Below are 19,768 nucleotides of genomic sequence, written 5' to 3'. Positions count from 1 at the left end.
CAACTCCTGTACCAACCCTCACCTGATCCACAGGCAATGCCAGACAATGTTGTTTTGGTCAATGGAACGCCCCTTCTGAGTTCTGAGAGTTTCGTCTACTTAGGCAGTGCAGTTACCAACACAAACTTATCAGACTTGGAGGTAGACCACCGGATTCAAGCTGCCACCAAAGCCTTCGGTGCATTACAAAAGCAACTATGGTCTCGCCATGACATCAAGAGAACCACCAAGTTGAAAGTATACAACACCACAGTCTTAACATCTCTGTTTTACGCCACTGGATGCATGACGCTCTCCTGTAAACGCTTCAAGAAACTGACCAGGCTACAACTCCGACACCTGTGTCAAATCCTCAAAATAAGATGACAGAACAAGATCGCCAATGTAGAAATCCTCAGGTGAGCCAAAACAGTAAGCATGGAAGCCCTGATCACAGCCTTCCAACTTTATTGGGCTGGACACATCTGGCACATGCCTAACACTCGACTACCCAAAGCCGTTTTCTCCAGAGAACTGAGCTTAGGAAAGAGGAGACAAGGAGGACAGAAACTGAGGTACAAAGATGTTTTGAAGAGGAACATGAAGAATACCAATGTTATCGATCAGATGTGGGAAAGGGATGCCTTGGATAGAACAACATGGTGAAGCATAGTTAAAAGCTCAGTGTCTGCAATTGAAGAGAAGCATCAAAGGGAGTATACAAGAGCTCATGAAACCAGACATTCCATAGCAGCTCAACCAGGCCATTCATGCCACCACTGTGGATGACACTGTCGCTTTGGTGTGGGCCTCGCAGCCCATCTGTGTTTCTGCACATCCTAATGAAGCAGTCATCATCACTAATGATGGACAGCCAATGACGATGAGGCAAGACTCCTTCCTAACATTCGGAGAACACGTACTGGGACAGTCTAGCAAGAGTGCAGATGCGTCTTTTTCTTCTGTTGAGTTTATTGGAAGCTTGTAATTGTAGTTCATTACCACCATCTGCAGGACTGAGGTGTGACTACTTCTGGGAATATGAATGCTTGAAAGAAAGAGAGAAAGAAAGTTAACGTTTATTTGTAAGTCCATCCATCCATCTTCTACCACTTATCCGGATCCGGGTCGCGGTGGTAGCAGCCTAAGCAGAGCACCCCAGACTTCCATCTCCCTGGCCACCTCCACCAGCTCTTCCGGGGGAATACCAAGGTGTTCCCAGGCCAGCCGAGAGATGTAATCTCTCCAGCGTGTCCTGGGTCTGCCCCGGGGTCTCCTCCCGGTGGGGCATGCCCAGAAAACCTCCCTTGGGAGGTGTCCAGGGGGCATCCTAACAAGGTGCCCGAACCACCTCAACTGACTCCTTTCAATGTGGAGGAGCAGCGGTTCTACTCAGTCTCTCCCGAATTACCAAACTTCTCACCTGGTCCCTAAGGGAGAGCCCAGCCACCCTGCGGAGAAAACTCATTTCTACTGCTTGTATCCCTGATCTCATTCTTTCGATCACTACCCATAGCTCATGACCATAAGTGAGAGTGGGAACATAGATGGACCAGTAAATTGAGAGCTTTGCCTTTTGGCTCAGCTCTCTCTTTACCACAACAGACCGGTTTAGCGTCCGCATCACTGCTGACGCTGCCCCGATCCGTCTGTCCAACTCACGCGCCCCCTTACCCTCACTCGTGAACAAAACCCCAAGATACTTAAACTCCTCCACTTTAGGTAGCAACTCCCCCCTGACCTGGAGTAGGCACTCCACCCGTTTCCGGCTGAGCGCCATGGCCACGGACTTGGAGGTGTTGATCCTCATCCCAGCCGCTTCGCACTTGGCTGCAAATCGTCCCAGCACATGCTGTAAGTCACAAATTGATGAAGCCAACAGGACCACATCATCCGCACAAAGCAGAGACGTGATCCTGATGCCACCAATCCAGACACCCTCCGCCCCTTGGCTGCACCTAGAAATTATAATTATTTTTTATTTGAAGGTCATTCTTAGAAAGATGGAAACAGCTTTAGTGGTGGATCATTGCAGAGGTGTTAATCTCAGCAGGCATCCTTGAAATGCAGGCTTCAAAGGATTCTTCCTTAACATTAAGAAACACCATCTCTGATTTAAAAGCAAGACGGCCTTTCGATTTCATGAAATCGGTGAGATTTAGTTCCCTCTAAAATTTGGTCATTGTGATTATTTCTGTAATATCTCACAAAATATCAAGCCATTCTGTGGCTGGGAAGTTATTTAATTTGAGAGGATTCCCTAACAAATAATGTGCATGAAATCGCCCGCTTCGCACAATCAAGCAGACAGAGGAAGTCCATGTACGCATGTGCAGGTTTACCTTTGACTGTGCACTGACAGTTACATTATTTTGTTGCTAAATGAACAGTTGATCACACCAAGGTGCTCGCTAACCGCCGATATTTATTAGTTTGGTCCTGCGTTTCCTTTGGAACATAGCATTTTTTCTTCTTGTTTTTGTTACTGCTTTCGGTCTTTCACGTTTCATTCACACACTCACGTCCTTCATTTTTCTGTCCTGTTTCAAATTTGTATCCTACAATGCCTTGCACAAATGGGGAAAGCCCACCATGTAATGCATGACATAGTATCCTGAATTGGGTCATGCTGAAACATGCAAAAATAGCGGTGAATTTAGGGTCCATAGTGCTGTCCACTCAAGATGGCGTCTGAGGAACACCAACTGCAGGTAAGGTCACTGGCTTTATATTTACTCTTCTACACACTCTATACGTGCACTTTTAGAGCCAGACACACCTCGTTTAGTTTTGTAGGAACCCTCTACTCACTTCCACAGAACTGGCATGTTTTGAGCTTCGCAATGGCTTTAAAACTAGCGTTTTGTATTGGCAAAAAGACATGCCCCGGCCACTGCCATGTTGGCGCTTTCCGGTTGAAATCACAAACTAATTTTCTCAAAACACATCCGATTGACGTGATTGTGATAGCAACTCAATGTATGTACTCCCAATAATGCGGAAATAGACCTAAAAAGCATTTCACACCGGAGTTTTCCTTTAAAGAAATTTTCTCTTTACACTGCCTGTTCTCTGAGTCTGCTCTTGGGTCCTCACTTCACTTCAGCTCGCCATTCCTGACAGCACAGTCTGGCCAACATGGACCCAGCAGATTTCACCCAGCTTAGAGCAGCAGTGCAGAAACAGGGAGCTCTCCTTGGGACCCACCAACAGGACATCGAACAGCTGAATCAAAACCTTGTCGCCATCTCTGACACTCTTAATCTTTTTGCCACTCAGCTACAACAGCTTCAAGTAACGTCAGCTCCTACACAACCCCCTCCACCTACCGCTTGTCCTGCTCCAGCCTTCTTCAGAGAGCCGAGACTTCCCGCCCCACAGCCATACGATGGAGAACCAGGTACCTGCAGGTCGTTTTTATCTCAATGCTCGCTAACCCTTGAGCTTCAACTGCGCCAGCTTCAAGGATTTCACAGAGGGGATGAGGCAAACCTTTGATCGCTCTGTCTGGCAGAGAGGCAGCAAGAGAAATCATGGGACTGTGGCAGGGTGCCCGGTCCACTTTTGACTACGCGATTGAGTTTCGCACTTTGGCGGCATCTTGTGGCTGGAATATGAGTGCCTTGTTTGACGCATTTTTGAACAGGCTGTCAGACTCCATCAAGGATGAGCTGGTCTCACGAGAATTGCCACCTGATCTCCCTGGTCTCATGGACCTCGCCAGTCGTATTGACTCCCGGATCAGACAGCAGGTGAAAGAGAGAACTCGGACTAGTCTTGCTCCCCCTCAGCCTCCCATTCCTTCTGCTGAGCCAATGCAGGTAGACTGAGTCCGCATCTCACCTGAGGAATGACAGCGCTGTCGGGATATGAGGGCATGTTTTTATTGCGGACAGCTGGGGCATTTCTGCCAATCTTGCCCTTTAAAAGGAAGAGCCCACCAGTGAGTTTAGGGGCCCTGGTGGGCAATGTCCAGAATCAGCCCCTTACTGATCAACCGCTACTTCCAGTGGTCATTATCCATGGCAATCAGCCCCACGACCTCCAGGCGCTCATTGATTCAGGGGCTGGCAGAAACCTGATCTGCTCGACCACCACCAAGTGCCTGGGGATTCCACTACTGGCTCTGAACCAGTCCCTCACTGTCCTGACCCTTAACGGTACTGGTCTGACCACCACCACCCATAGAACAGCCCTGGTCACCTGAAGAATTTCTGGCAACCACTCTGAATCCATCCAGTTTTTTGTCATGAGTAATCCCCATGTGCCCATAGTTCTTGGTCTGCCCTGGCTAACTCTACATAACCCCCATGTCAACTGGACTAACAGCACCATTTTAGGATGGAGTCAGTTCTGTTTATCGTCATGCCTGAGATCTGCCCTCCCTCATGCCGAGCTGCTCCAGCCCACCATTGGTGAATACCCTGACCTCTCTAACGTGCCTCCCGAGTATAATGACTTAAAACCTGTGTTCAGCAAGTCTCAAGCTGTTTCCCTTCCTCCCCATAGGCCCTATGACTGTGGAATTGACCTTCTTCCTGGGACTGCACCACCTAAGGGGGTGACTTACACTCTCTCTCTCTCTCTCTCTCTCTCTCCTTTCTTCTGAAAGGCAAGCCATAGATAAATACATCACCGACTCCTTAGCAGCTGGAATTATTCGTCCCTCCTCTTCTCCTGCAGGGGCAGGATTCTTTTTTGTGGAGAAGGACAAATCCTTGCGCCCTTGCATTGATTACTGTGGGCTAAATGACATCACAAGAACCATTACCCCCTACCTCTCATGTCTACGGTGTTCGAGTTATTCCAGGGAGCCCAGATTTTCACCAAGCTAGACCTGCGTAATGCTTACCACCTCATGATGATCAGGGAAGGGGATGAATGGAAGACAGCATTTAACACCCTCACGGGCCACTACGAATATCTCATGTTCCGTTCGGCCTGACTAACACTCCCACGGTTTTCCAGGCCCTCGTTAATGATGTCCTGAGGGATTACCTTAATGTTTTTGTTTATCTGGACTAATGTATATAATTTATTTTTCCCGCTGTCTTGATGAACACCGCATCCATGTCAGGCAGGTCCTTCAGCGACTCCTGGAAGATAAACTTTAAGGCCAAGAAATGTGAGTTCCATAGAAGCTCTGTCTCCTTTCTGGGTTTCATTATCTCCCCCGCACAGATTCAGAAACTCAAGGCAGTTGCTCACTGGCCCACCCTGTCCTCTTGGCAAGAAATCCAGCGGTTTATTGGGTTTGTGAGTTTCATCAGGAACTTTAGTACGGTGGCTGGGCCCCTCATGGCTCTAACTTCCACCAAGGTCCCTTTCAGCTGGGAGGAAGGGGCCGAGAAGGCGTTCTCCGAGCTCAAACGAAGGTTCACATCAGCACCTATACTCACCATTCCAGATCCATCCCAGCAGTTTGTGGTTGAGGTCAACGCTTCGGGGTCAGGGGTGGGGGTCATATTGTCCCAAAGATTGGCTAGTGACAACAAGCTTCATCCTTGCTCCTTCTCTCGTCGGCTTTCCCCCTCAGAGAAACTATGACGTTGGGAATAGGTAACTGTTGGCCGTTAAACTGGCCTTGGAAGAATGGAGACATTGGTTGGAGGGGTCAGACCTTCCCTTCATCGTATGGACAGCTCACAAGAACCTTGAATACCTCAGGACTGCCAAGTGTCTCAATTCTCATCAGGCCCGATGGTCTCTTCTTTCTCACTTCAAGTTTACTTTCCTTCCGCCCAGGCTCTAAGAATGGTAAGCCCGGTATCTTGTCCAGAATGTTTTCTCCCCTCCAGGAGGAATCAACCTCCCCTAAGACCATCCTTCCTCCACGGTGCCTGGTGGGGGCTGCTCTGTTAGAGGTGGAAACCCTGGTCGAGAAGGCCCATGAGCAGGACCCAGGGCCCAGTAATGCACCTCCTAACCATCTTTTCGTTCCTGTTTCTGTGTGGGCACAGGTGTTGCAGTGGGGTCATGGTTTCAGAATGGCGTGCCACCCAGGAGCAGCCCAGACTCTGGCACTCATCCGACAATGTTCTTGGTGGCCATCCATCAAGGAGGACGTCCAGAGGTTTGTGGCAGCTTGTGACATCTGTGCCAGGAACAAGACTGGCAACAGACCCCCTGCCGGCCTGCTGAGACCCCTTCCTGTTCCCCACCGGCCCTGGTCACACATGGCCCTGGATTTTGTCACAGGACTCCCCAATTCAGGTGGCAATACTTGTATCCTCACTGTTGACCATTTTTCTAATGCTGTTCATTTTATCCCTCTGCCCAAGCTTCCCACCGCTGAATTGCTGATACTCCATGTTTTCCACCTACACGGACTCTCCTCAGACATTGTGTCAGACCGTGGACCCCAGTTCTCTGCCCAATTCTGGAAGGCTTTCTGTAAACTCATTGGTGCTTCTCGCAGTCTATCTTCAGGTTTTCACCCTCAGACCAATGGACAGACTGAACGGGCCAACCAGGAGCTGGAAGTGGCTTTCAGGTGCATGGTGTCCAAGGATGCTGCCTCCTGGAGCAAGACCCTTTCTTGGATAGAGTACGCTCACAACTCCTTACCCATCTCTGCTACAGGTCTTTCCCCCTTCCAGTGCTCTCTGGGTTACCAGCCACCACTCTTCCCTGTCCAAGAAGTCGTCGCCGTGTCCTCTGCCCAGATGTTTGTGCCCCGCTACAGGAGAACATGGGCATTGACCAGGAAAAAGCTCCTTCATCCTGTCAAGATGTTTAAAGAGCAAGCCAACAAACACCGCTCAGCAGCTCCCATCTATTGGGTGGGGCAGCGGGTAATGCTGTCCACTCGCCATTTGCCCCTCAAGATGGTCTCTCGCAAATTGGCTCCTAGGCTCGTAGGACCTTTCCCCGTCTCCAAGGTAATTAATCCCTGCTCTGTAAGACTGTCTGTCTCTGCCTGTAACCATGCACTGTATTCACCCAACTTTCCGTGTCTCCCAAGTCAGAGCCCTTGTCTCCAGTTCCCTGTCAGAGTATTTAATTAATTTACTGGAGGCAGAGGACTCCAGTACCTGGTTGATTGGGAGGGGTATGGTCCTGAGGAGAGGAGCTGGGTTCCTGCCAGGTTCATCATGGATCCCACCCTCATCACTGGCTTCCACCAACAACACCCTGAGGCACTTTCTAAGGCACCTGGAGGCGCCCGTTGGGGGGGGGGGGTACTGTCACAGTCCGGTCCAGTCCATCCATGCCTTAGATTGTCGGACTTCCAGACCGGATCTGGGACAGGAATGCAGTCCTGCCTTGCTGAAGGCCATTTCCTGAAGCGGCACTTCCACACCTGTTACCACTCCTCTCCCATCAGCCAGGGTTTTTTAAGAACTGTTTGGAGTTACTCCATTGGCCAGACTGTCTCTTGTAGACTTTCCTAGCCTCGCTACAGCTCACTGGTATTGTCTTCTTGATTCCCCATGCCTGAATTTTTTTTTTCCTTGTTTAAGTTTTTCTGTCCAGTTTTTGTCCCTGTTCTTGCCTGCCTGTTCTTTTGAATTGTGTCCTTTGCTACTTCTGCTTGGGTTTCCCTTGTCTGTGTGCTCATCAGTTTTTGTGAAGATTTTTCTGTCCTGTTTTTTGTCCCTGATCATGTCTACCTGCTCCTCTGTATTTTTGACCTCCTGGCCTGTTTTTTGACTACCGATTTTTGCCTGAGCCCTACTGTACCTTTTTGCCTTTCTGCCATCTACTTCATTAAAGAAGTTTTCTCTTAATACTGCCTGTTTTCTGAGTCTGCTCTTGGGTCCTCGCTTCACCTCAGCTTGCCATTCCTGACATAGCCTCGTTGAGATGAACCTTTGTTTGGTGAAGAGTGGCTAACTGCGGTCAATTGTGGTCATAAATGATAGGTTCATAACCAGGTCAGTTAAATGCTAACTTAACAGGTGTTGCCAGGCAAAACAAACCTCGCCTGGTAGCACTTATGATGAATATGAAGGAAGGCATCGCGAAAAAAATAGGTACCCTATGGGTACATGTGGCTACTGCTTATAAATAAAATTGTTTTCTGATCCCATGTCTATACAGTAAAGTGTGTGTGTGTGTGTGTGTGTGTGTATTTCTCACTCTATGGAGCGGCACGGTGGTGTCCTCACAGCAAGAAGGTCCGGGTTAAAGCCCCGTGGCTGATGAGGACCTTTTCTGTGCGGAGTTTGCATGTTCTCCGGGTGGGCTTCCTCCGGGTGTTCTGGTTTCCCCCACAGTCCAAAGACATGCAGGTTAGGTTAACTGGTGATGACCGTAGGTGTGAGTGTGAATGGTTGTCTGTGTCTACGTGTCAGCCCTGTGATGATCTGGCGACTTGTCCAGGGTGTACCCCGCCTTTCGCCCGTAGTCAGCTGGGATAGGCTCCAGCTTGCCTGCGACCCTGTAGAACAGGATAAAGCGGCTAGAGATAATGAGATGAGATTTACTCTATGAGGCAGTAGCCACAAAAATGAAGCGTAATCCAAAAATGAGCAATTTAAAAATCACAGAAGTAAAATATACCAAGTATCTGTACTTTATATTATTATACTGTACTCTTACAGTTTTTGAACTGAAGTCTCTGAACCGAGGTTGACATCCACACACTGTCACCATGACTGAAACTCTTATTTCCTGGAGATGGCCCAGCGCTAGAGCTCAGTGGAACGCGATTTCTCTCTGTAATAAGCATAAACATGTCTGAAAGCAATTTCTTTAGTCTAGTCCATTTATTTCGAATGGTGAACCGAATTGTATACACTCACCGGCCATTTTAATCGGAACACGTATATGCGCATGCACAGGGCGTGATTGTTACTCTTACATTCTTACAGTACAATGACATAGTGGCTCATGCCTCTATATGAGGCAGTAGACAACAAAAACGATTTTGACCTTTTTGGTGACCTTGACTGGATGACCCTCAAAATGTTGGAGGTTCTATTTGAGACCAATGCCCATCTATCCTGAAAGTTTCATGAAGATTGATTTAGCTGTTTTCCTGTAATATTGTTAACAAACAAAGAAACCCGACCAAAAACAATACCTTGCCCCCTGGTGGACTCTGTCCTGGGCAAGGTAACTAGATGAAAGGTAAATTGTTAAGATCGCGTTTGTTTTTAGCTCATCTGGGTATAAGGCCGATGAGCTATTGTCATGGTGTGGCGTCCGTCATCTATCTGTCTGTCCACAATTCGGTTAAATCATATCTCCTCTGTCAGTTCTTCACGTATTTCCGTTCCGATAGTTTTGTTTGAAAGAACTCATCAATCCGCACAAAACTTCTTCACTGTTTTGCCAATTTTTTGCTAACGAGTTAGTAATTTGGCCAAATTTATTTATTTTCCAGGCCTCTCACTAGAATTTTGTCTCCCCTCTCATTTCTCATCCAGTTTCAGTTCTGATTGATGTTTTGGGTCGATCTTCCCATGAGGAACAAAGCTTGGTCATTTGTTTGTTTACAACAGGAAAATCAACAATGTGTTTACAACTTTGTTTATTTTCAGTTAAATCGTATCTCCTCCCTCAGTTCTCAATGTATCATATTTCTGATTGTTTCGTTTGAAACAATCATATCGTTTCGTTTGATAAATCATATCTCCTCCCTCAATTCTCAATGGATTTCAGTTCTGATTGTTTTGTTTGAAAGAACTAGTCCATCCATACAAAACCTGGTCATTATATTGTCAAATTTTTGCTAACAAACTGGTAATTAGGTCACCTTAACGAGTTTTCAGACTTTTAACTAGAATTGTATCTCCTCTCTCATTTCTCATCCAATTTCAGTTCTCATCAATATTTTGGGTAGATCTTCCCTTGAGGAACAAAACTTGGTCATTTGTTTATTGATTTTCCTGTTGTAAACAGTTTGTTTACAACTTTGTTTATTTTCAGTTAAATCGTATCTCCTCCCTCAGTTCTCAATGGATTTCATTTCTGATTGTTTCGTTTGAAAGAACTATTCGTTCTGCACAAAACTTGGTTATCGTATTGTCAATTTTTTGCGAACGAACTGCTAATTAGGTCAACTTCACGAATTTTGGGACTTCTCATTAGAATTATATTTCCTCTCGCAGTTCTCACCTAATTTCAGTTCTGATCGATGTTTTGGGTAGATCTTCCTTCAGGGAACAAAACTTGGTCATTTGTTTGTTGATTTTCTTGTTGTAAACAATTTTTTTACAGCTTTGTTTATTTTTAGTTAAATCGTGTCTCCTCCCTCAGTTCTCAAGGAATTTCAGTTCTGATTGTTTTATTTGAAAGAACTCGACCTTCTGCACAAAACCTGGTCACTGTATTGTCAATTTTTTGCTAACAAATTAGTAATTAGGCCAACTTAACAGATTTTCTTCTGACTAGAATTGTGTCTCATTTATCATGCGAATTCAGTTCTGATCGATGTTTTGGGTAGATCTTCTCTTGGGGAACAAAATTTAGTCCTTTGTTGATTTTCCTGTTGTAAACAGTTTGTCGTGGAGGTTGGTCCTCTCTCACATTGTCACATTTCGGTTCTGTTTGATGTTTTGATAGTTGTGTGGTTGTTTTGATGGCAGGCCAGATGAGCTCCTACGTCCTTGATGTTCTGGTTATTATTTACAAAGAGTAAATTCAGGAGATATGACAATGGCAGCTGTGAACATGTATTAATGGTGGGCAGCAGGGCTGTGTATGATCATGTAGAAAAGATCATGTAAATCGTTAAATTGTTATATCACACCAGCCTGCTGTCAGAACCCTGCTGTGTTTACTTCCTCGGTGTGAAGTGTTTCAGAACATGTGAACACAGCTATCGCAATCAACACACAAACACACAAGCAGTATCATTTTATTCACAAAGCACTGATTGTTTTAAGTAATTTATTTCCTTTCATTTTTTTTCCAGGGATGTGTCCTTCACCAAATCTTTATTCGTTTCTGTGCTGTTTAATTCGATAAAGTATGAAATTGAATTCAGTAGAAAACCAAATACAGAAGGTCTCATATAGTCACGTTGATTTTTTCGTCACTAGGTGGTGGGGCTATGATGGTTCTGCACGTCTATCTGAAATTTTTGTTGGTGTGGTATCTCAAGAGCGAGTGATTGAATGTTTTTAGGATTTTTATGCAGTTATCTCTGAACCTTGCAGATAGATGTGGGAATTGATGCAAATGAGGTCAAGGTCACAGTAAGGTCAAATGTCTGAAATAGTTTTTCTTCAATAGCTTCCTATCTGTTTTAAGAGTATTTGAGGCATACATATTAGTAACAAGAAGGACGAGACATGTTGGCAGCAGACACCCCCGTCCATGCTGTTAACCTCAAGTTCTACCTTTTTGCTTTTTTTCAAGTGATACCGTTGTATACTGTGAGTACATAATCTTTTGAAGTTCAGGAAATTGAAGATCTTGTCTTTGTAGCAATGAGATTGACTGTTTCAGATCTCAGTAGCACTTTCACAAAGGTTATGGTAAAGAATGCAAAAATAATATTCACAAAGCCTTTGAAGTGTTGGTTATACCGTGTGTGTGTGTGTGTGTGTGTGTGTGTTAGACTTTTATAGGCCAATTAGTGAGATGCAGGGCGGCACGGTGGTGTAGTGGTTAGCGCTGTCGCCTCACAGCAAGAAGGTCCTGGGTTCGAGCCCCGGGGCCGGCGAGGGCCTTTCTGTGTGGAGTTTGCATGTTCTCCCCGTGTCCGCGTGGGTTTCCTCCGGGTGCTCCGGTTTCCCCCACAGTCCAAAGACATGCAGGTTAGGTTAACTGGTGACTCTAAATTGACCGTAGGTGTGAATGTGAGTGTGAATGGTTGTCTGTGTCTATGTGTCAGCCCTGTGATGACCTGGCGACTTGTCCAGGGTGTACCCCGCCTTTCGCCCGTAGTCAGCTGGGATAGGCTCCAGCTTGCCTGCGACCCTGTAGAAGGATAAAGCGGCTAGAGATAATGAATGAATGAATGAATAGTGAGATGCAGAGGAAATTCCCTCATACCAGCCTGCACTGTGTGCGCGCGCATGTGTGTGTTCTTTGCTTGTGTTTGTATTCTTGCAGCTTCCTGCAGGAGTGTTGTGCACCGCTGTGCTTTGGAAAATATAATTACAGCTCTGTTTTAGCTCGTCCCTCTTCCCCTCCATCCGGGGACCTGCTGATCTCACACACGTTTAAACACTACAGTGATTTTTAATTAGCCATCTGGAAAACAAGCCTGCTGCCCCATGCCATACCAGGCTTTTACACACACACACACACACACACACACACACACACACCTACACCTTCGAACTGGTGTGTACAGTGTGTATTCCATTTTCCATGTGTGTCTTTCTGCACCACAAGGTGGCGTATTTGTTCTTTGGTAGTTAGCAGTAAAACTGCACTGAAGTATTTCTTTTCTCTCACACATTCCCTCTGTTCCAAGTTTTTAACCCTGTAAACTCTTAGGACCAGTCAAACTGATATTCTTCACTCATACCTCTTGCTCGAAGATTGACTGTATTTACAGAATAATTAATCACAAATATTTAATCTTAGGCTTTAAGATGGGCAAATAAATTGTAGAGCCCTTTGGTGTTTGTAAAGAGGTGCACATGCAACCTGGATGCAAAAACACCTGAGAAACTGCAACTGGTCACTAATCTGAAAAATTTACCTATTTGCAATTACTGGATACATACACACGTTTCTGTGTGTGTGCTCGCACTATCAATATGTGACATCTTGTTTTATTATGATGAAGTTCCACAGAGTTCCACATGGAGGCAGTCACAGCACACAATTTGTAGCCAGAGAAACACGCACACACGATTTAGGATTGGGCTGGTTTGCCTCAAGCAGTGGAAGTTACCTGCTGTCTCAGGCAATGTGGGAAAGTGTGTGTGTATGTGGGGAGTGGGGGTGAAATGGCATAATTTTATGTCTAAACTCACAGTAATACCTCAACGAAGCAGATAAACATTTTAACCAACAGTCTTTCCTTTTTTTCTTCTTATGTGAAATCGAGCCTTCATCTTGTATTTAGGGGCCAAGCACCAAAGGCGACCCACTGTAGCTCAGTGTCTGCTTCTTCTTCTTCTTCTTCTTATGTTAGTATTGTATGGTAGTCTATGGCAAGCCACATATCTCTTTGTTCAGTTTGGTACAATGATAGAGGACAGTCTCAGCTTCCTTCACAGAAATGTTGGTGTACACCCAACATTTTGGTGTGTAGTGCCACCAACAGTGCAGATTTGGACAAATGTATGCAATAATAACTCTATGACACATCGTCAGAGAAATATTTCCAGTTTTCTTTGATTATTGATATCACATAGAGTTCAGTGGACATCACTGTTAATTTCTGCCATTTTGAATAAAAAAAAATTCTTCTCCTACAAATTTTGTCTTCTCATCACAGCGTTTGGATCAGAGCATCCTGAGCCAAATCTGTTTCTCAGATTTTTGATTTGCTTGACGTATTGTGATCAGATGGAGTGTATTGGGCATGAGTGCTGATGGTCCCAGTGGCGCCTGATCTTTCTCTGTTGCTAAGCGATGGGCCCAGAAAATGCTTGGCCCCTTAATCACTGCTTGCAGCTATGTTAATTTAGTATTTAATTAATTTGCAATTAAATCCCCCACTGCTCCTGTCTCACTGCATGTATTACAGATACGGATCCTAGAGTGCTGGAGAAACAGGAGCTGCAGCAGCCCACGTATGTTGCACTGAGCTACATTAACAGGTGTGTTTGTGTTTAATGATTCATTAGAGTTAACACATTTATAATACGTAATAACACGTTAAAGTTTAATACGCTGTTAAGCCAATCTTTGTGGGGAAAAAAGATATGTATACCTAATTCTATTTACAAAGGCAGATTATGAGTGTGTTAATCATTTGAAATATTTTCTTTCAAATTTTAAATTTTATTTGAGATCTAGAAAGTTCTGTTTGAGTCCATTAATAAAATTCTCCCAACTCACATTAACATAAATTCCATCAAACTGTACGTACACAGAGTGTGTAGATACCTTTTCAGACCTTTTGTTGTTTGTCTACACTTACAGCAAGTTGTTACACTTTTGAATCCATTTCATCCTTAAGAAGAAAACCAAAGTGTGTAATATGATACATGAAATAACAGCAGGCATGGCTTGACACAAAAATAATTTTTTCTCCTTTATAAACTATAAACTGCAAAGTAAGATTGACACACACACACACGTAAAGATTAGCAAAAAGGGTTAGAATAAAATCCACCTTTTTGGTGAAGTCGCTTCGTCTCAAACTGAAAAAATGAGAAAAATCCAACCTTTAATTGAAATACATTTATTCAGATAAAAACAAATCCCTCATCAAGAAATAATTATTTTCAACAAAAACACGTGCCACTATTATTGGTACCCCTGCATTTAATACTTTGTGTAGGAGCCATTTTGTGTCTAAACTAAAATTAGATTCAATATGTACTATAGGAATACAGATTATTAGTTATGTTGCGTCTTTTATTTTGCCTGAGGACTTTTAGTTTGATAGCCCTTTGGTAGGCCTTAAGGGTAAGATGGCTGCCACTAACCTTTGACCTCAATCTACTTGAACAAAGGAGTTGAGGACTTGAGCAGTAAAAAAGTTCTTTACAGGTTATTTTTGACTTAATTAGATGTCTTTATCTTTATTTGGATTATTGGAGTCCTCCAGTTTCTACTATTTGTTTGTCCTGCTCCTACCTGCCTGCCATACTCACCTGCCTGCTTATCATCCCATCTCAACTAGGACTGAACGATATATCGTTATCGTATCTATATCTAGATATGAACATTCAAGATATTATTATCGAAAAAGCAACGATATAGACGATATAGATTTCCCCTCCCCGCGCTCGCCCTGCATGTACAGCTCTGGCAGTCACAGCAAACATCATTTTTACGATTGCCCTTGAATGCACCGCTAAGGCCAGCCAACCACAAACCTTATTTCATGCTTGCTGTGGATCAACAGCTGAAGCCAACCAATGACAAACATATGAGGGCGGGAGTGAGGGAGACGGAGACCGACGTGACGGAGACACACACTACAGACACAGCGGGGAAATTAAAAAGAAAGAAAGAAAATGAGTGCGGAAGATAACGTGGCTGGTGGCGGTGCAGACTCTGACTTGGTGCCAAAACATAAATCATCCTCCATTATTTGGAGGTATTTTGGATTCAAAAAGGACGATGTTAACCAGAGTGAGGTGTTGTGCAGGTCGTGCTTAGCAAAAATTGCGACGAAGCAAGGTAGCACAACAAACATGTTTCACCACCTGAAACAACACCATCGCGTGCTGCACGAAGAGTGTATGACAATGAGAGAAACACCGGGGACTTCTCAGTCATCCCAAAATAAGCCAAAGCAAAGTTTGATTGCTGATGCGTTCAGTTGCGTTACACCATACGAGTCGACGTCCACCAGACATAAAGAAATTACAGACGCTATAACATACCACATTGCAAAAGACATGGTTCCTGTGTACACCGTCTCGAAAGAGGGCTTTAAAAAAATGGTTCGGACGCTGGACAAGCGTTATAAAATACCATCCCGAACACATTTTAATCAAGTGGCCATTCCGAAACTCTATAATGAGTTATAATGCATATAAATGCATTTTCTGCATACAGTTATGCGATCTTTTGAAGAATATAAGATGTTGCACTTCAGTGCACTTTCAATGTTCCACCAGCTGCTGCATTTGTTATTTATTGTTAAAGCAGAGCTACAGTAAAATGTTTGATTTGTAATTTATTTATTTGTAATTTATGTTAATGTTGATGCCTGGCAGTGAGTTCTTAAAAATAAAACTGCACTTTCCACATTTTTTTTGTATTATGTTTTTATTTTTCTGAAAAATGCTTGGTTTTTATCGAACCCGTAGTCATATCATATCATATCGATATCGAGATATGAAATTTTGTCCATATTGTCCAGCCCTGATCTCAACCAAAAAGATACAATTAAAAATGTCTTGGATAGCCAGTCAAAGAAACGTGATAATCAAGTCCAATTGAATGGCTACTTAACCAGTTTGGAAATTTGAAAATACGCCATTACAAAAATGGTAAAGAACGTTTGCCATCGCTTCTGCTACTTGGAAATGCAATGCTTTGAATTGTTTGGAAAGTATGGACCTTTGTTGGACTGCAACTGAAGTGTTGGAAGCTTGGTTTGAAGAAGTTGAGTTAAAGTTTTGGATCCTTTTGTGTGTTCATTTTTGAAATCTTTGAAATCAGTTTACTATTGGAGTAGCCTTTTGTTTGACATTGGATTTGGAATGGTTTACTGTTTGAAACTCATTTGAGTTTATCATGATTTTAATCCATGTTTGTGAAAATATTGAAGTGAATGTGAAGACGCAATTGTACTGTGCTGAAGTTTGAACATTCTGAAGAATTTGAATTAAAAAATTTGAAGTATATTTATTATTTTTTTGTTAATTGATAACCTGAAATATGGCTGATAAAATATTTCAGCAGCTTTGCGGAACACGCAGAGGAAAACTCGGTGTGTGTACATGCAAAATGAATGTACTAAAGGAGTCATTAAATAATGGAGATGTTGAAGCTGTTAACACAGGCCTTGAATAGTTTCATCAGGCATTAGATGAGTTTAAAGATGCTTATCAGTTTGTCCAAGAAGTGCTTGATGAGGCAGAAAAGAAAGCTGATAATGATGAATGGCATCAGCCAAGAATGCAAACCTTTGAAACATTTCTGAATGACGTAGAAACATGGAAAGGTTCTCAAAATGATCCACAAACTGCAGTGTGTCCTTTGGATAGCATATCCAATATTGGTAAAGAAAACAAATCACGGTCTCTTGTAAGTTGTGCCTCCAAATCTTCATCAGTGTCCTCTGCATGTCTAAAGGCTGAAGCCGAAAGGGCAGCCCTGCTGCAGCGCACTGCAGCTTTTCAGAAAAAAACACGCTTTGGAAAGAGAAAGAGTTGCAGTGGAAAATGCAATGGAAAGAGTTGAACTGGGAAACAGAGCTGGCTGCTGTGCATGCTAAAGTGCAAGTGTTGCAGGATATTGATGTTGAGCCTACAAATTCTAAGCTTACCTCCACAGAACTTTCAGAGGAACCTGGAGATGGCATGAATGCATATTTGGAGAGTCATTATGACAGAGTCAAGGATCTTCATCCTGAATCTTCACCAGTGGAATATGCCAGGATCCCTGTAATACCCAAAACGCCTCTGCAAAACGTTTTATATCAAGTTACAAGGCCAAAGAGGTCTCAAAGGCCTGTTCAAACAATACCACTGGGCCAGACCAGTCAAAATGCTGCAGGCACTTCACCACTTGCGCCTTCAACATCCAGCAGTAACAACTTGGGTGCAATCACTGAGCTCATTGTACAGCAGCAAAAGATGACTTCTCTTCCACCTCGGACCATGCTTATATTCAGTAGTGAATCTCTTAATTTCATACCGTTTATGCAAGCATTTGAACATTGTATTGAAAGAAACACCAGCAGTAGCCTAGACAGGTTATATTTTCTTGAACAGTACACATCTGGACAGCCTAAGGAGCTGGTGAGAAGTTGCCTTCATATGGATGCAGAAAGGGGTTATGCAGAGGCAAAGAACAGCACTTTGGGGATGAATTCAAGATCACTAGTGCTTACATAGACAAAGCCTTGAATTGGAACAATATCCGATCAGACAATGGAGATGCTTTGCACAGTTATGCTCTTTTCCTCCGTGGATGCTGCAATGTGATGTGCACTATGAGATACATGGATGAACTAAATCTTCCATCAAGTCTTAGGCTTCTTATCTCAAAGGTGCCTTACAAACTAAAGGAAAAATGGAGATCACATGCCTTTGACATTAAGGAACAAACAGGAGCTAGAGCCACATTTGGTGATCTTGTCCATTTCCTGGAAAGGCAGGCCAGGATTTTACAAGACCCCATTTTTGGTAACTTGCAAGATGCCTCTGTAGCCAAAAGGGCACCAAAGGCAACCGCAAGCACCACCAAGCCCGTCCCAAACAAAAGAGCAGAGGGAGCAGTTTTGCCACAACTGTATTGGCAGTGCCAAAGGACAATGCAGAGAGTTCTACTGCAGGGAGCACAATGCAAGTGTCCAAGGTATCCAATAGCAACATGCTCTGTTGTGTCTGCAATGGTGGACATGAAATTGCATCTTATCAAGAGGTGATGAGCAAGTCTTATAATGCAAGAGTCGATCTGTTGAAGACTAAAGGCGTCTGCTTTGGTTGTCTGGTTAAAGGGCATATGAGTCGGAATTGTAAAAACAGACAAACCTGTTCAGTGTGCTCAAAACTCTATCCTACCATCTTGCACATACCGCAAAAGGAAGGCCAGAATATTGTTGATGCTGGCAGTGCTCCTGAAAGGACCATAAACAGTGGACTGGTTTCATTGAAGACTGACATAGTTGACTGTAGTGATAAGCAATGCGCTCTCGCAATCATACCAGTTTGAGTCAAACTAAACAACTCCTATCACGTAGTCCAGACATATGCTTCCCTTGACCTAGGGAATTCGGCAACATTTTGCACAGAACAGCTTAGAAGGAAGTTGAATGCCAATAGCAAGAACACACAGATACTTCTGTGCACAGTGGGGCAAAAAAAACAACAACTGTGAACAGCCTAGTAGTCAAGGGCCTGGCAGTGTGTAATCTGGAGGGTAAGGACTTCATAGACCTACCAAAAGTTTTCACTCAGCAAGAAATTCCAGTCAGCAAGGAACACATCCCTAGACAAGATGTTAGGAAACGGCCCTATCTTCAGGATGTCCGGATACCCAAAATTGATGCTGGAATTGACCTCCTTATAGGGATAAATGCACCCAAATTAATGGAACCTTGGAGGATCATCAATAGCCAGGGTAATGGGCCCTTTGCTATCAAGACAGTGCTAGGTTGGGTGGTGAATGGACTTCTCCATAGTGATGATGCATGCTTCAACAAGCAAGGTCAAAAACATGTTTATGTGCATAGGATATCTGTTGAAAAACTGAGTGAGCTTCTAATTCAGCAGTGCAACCATGATTTCCCTGAAAAGGGTTTTGAGGAAAAGAAGCAAATGTCAGTTGAAGACACCAGATACATGCAAATAATGGAAAGCTCTGTGAAGATGGTTAATGGACACTATCAGTTACCTTTGCCATTCAAGAACAACAATCCTACAGTACCAAACGATCGTCTCCTGGCAGAGCAACGTGCCTTGTCATTCAAAAGGAAGTTTCAGAGGAACAGTGACTTTCACAGGGAATACATAGCCTTTATGGACACCGTTCTGTCAAGTGGACATGCTGAACTTATGCCACAAGCCCAACTGAAACAGGAAAATGGAAAGGTGTGGTACATACCTCATCATGGCGTGTTTCATCCGAAGAAGGGGAGTTTGCGTGTGGTGTTTGACTGCTCCGCAGCTTATCAAGGGACCTCACTGAATACTGAGCTTCTTCAAGGCCCCAACCTTATAAACACCTTACTTGGAGTTTTAGTCCGCTTTCGCCTGGGCAGAATTGCCATCATGGCTGATGTGGAAAAAATGTTCCCACAAGTGAATGTCCCACTTCATCACATGAACTTCCTGCGCTTCCTTTGGTGGCCTGATGGGGATATCAGTCAACCACTGAAAGAATACAGGATGGTGGTACATCTTTTTGGTGCAACATCATCCAGCTGTGCAAGTTATGCCTTGAAGAGGACAGCTGAGGATAACATAGGGTGCTTCTCAGTTGAAGCAACTAACATAGTCAAAAACAACTTTTATGTGGATGATCTGCTGAAAGCTGTTGATGCAGAAAGCCATGCTATTAAGCTCTGCAGGGAGTTGAAGTT

The 19,768-nt window shown here is 44.0% G+C and overlaps 1 protein-coding gene across 1 annotated transcript in view; it reads left to right on the top strand.

The window, feature by feature from the left end:
* Nucleotides 1-19,768, top strand: part of jazf1a (JAZF zinc finger 1a) — a 116,987-nt gene that overhangs the window by 82,581 nt on the left and 14,638 nt on the right. The window contains exon 2 of the mRNA XM_060943190.1: nucleotides 13,583-13,655. Coding sequence (XP_060799173.1) covers nucleotides 13,583-13,655 — 73 coding nt within the window. The remainder of the gene's footprint in view (nucleotides 1-13,582; nucleotides 13,656-19,768) is intronic.

Source organism: Neoarius graeffei, chromosome 16, assembly GCF_027579695.1.
Source record: "Neoarius graeffei isolate fNeoGra1 chromosome 16, fNeoGra1.pri, whole genome shotgun sequence".
NCBI classification, from domain to species: domain Eukaryota; kingdom Metazoa; phylum Chordata; class Actinopteri; order Siluriformes; family Ariidae; genus Neoarius; species Neoarius graeffei.
The sequence above is the reverse complement of the archived record's forward strand: the minus strand, read 5'-3'. Positions and strand labels throughout refer to the sequence as shown.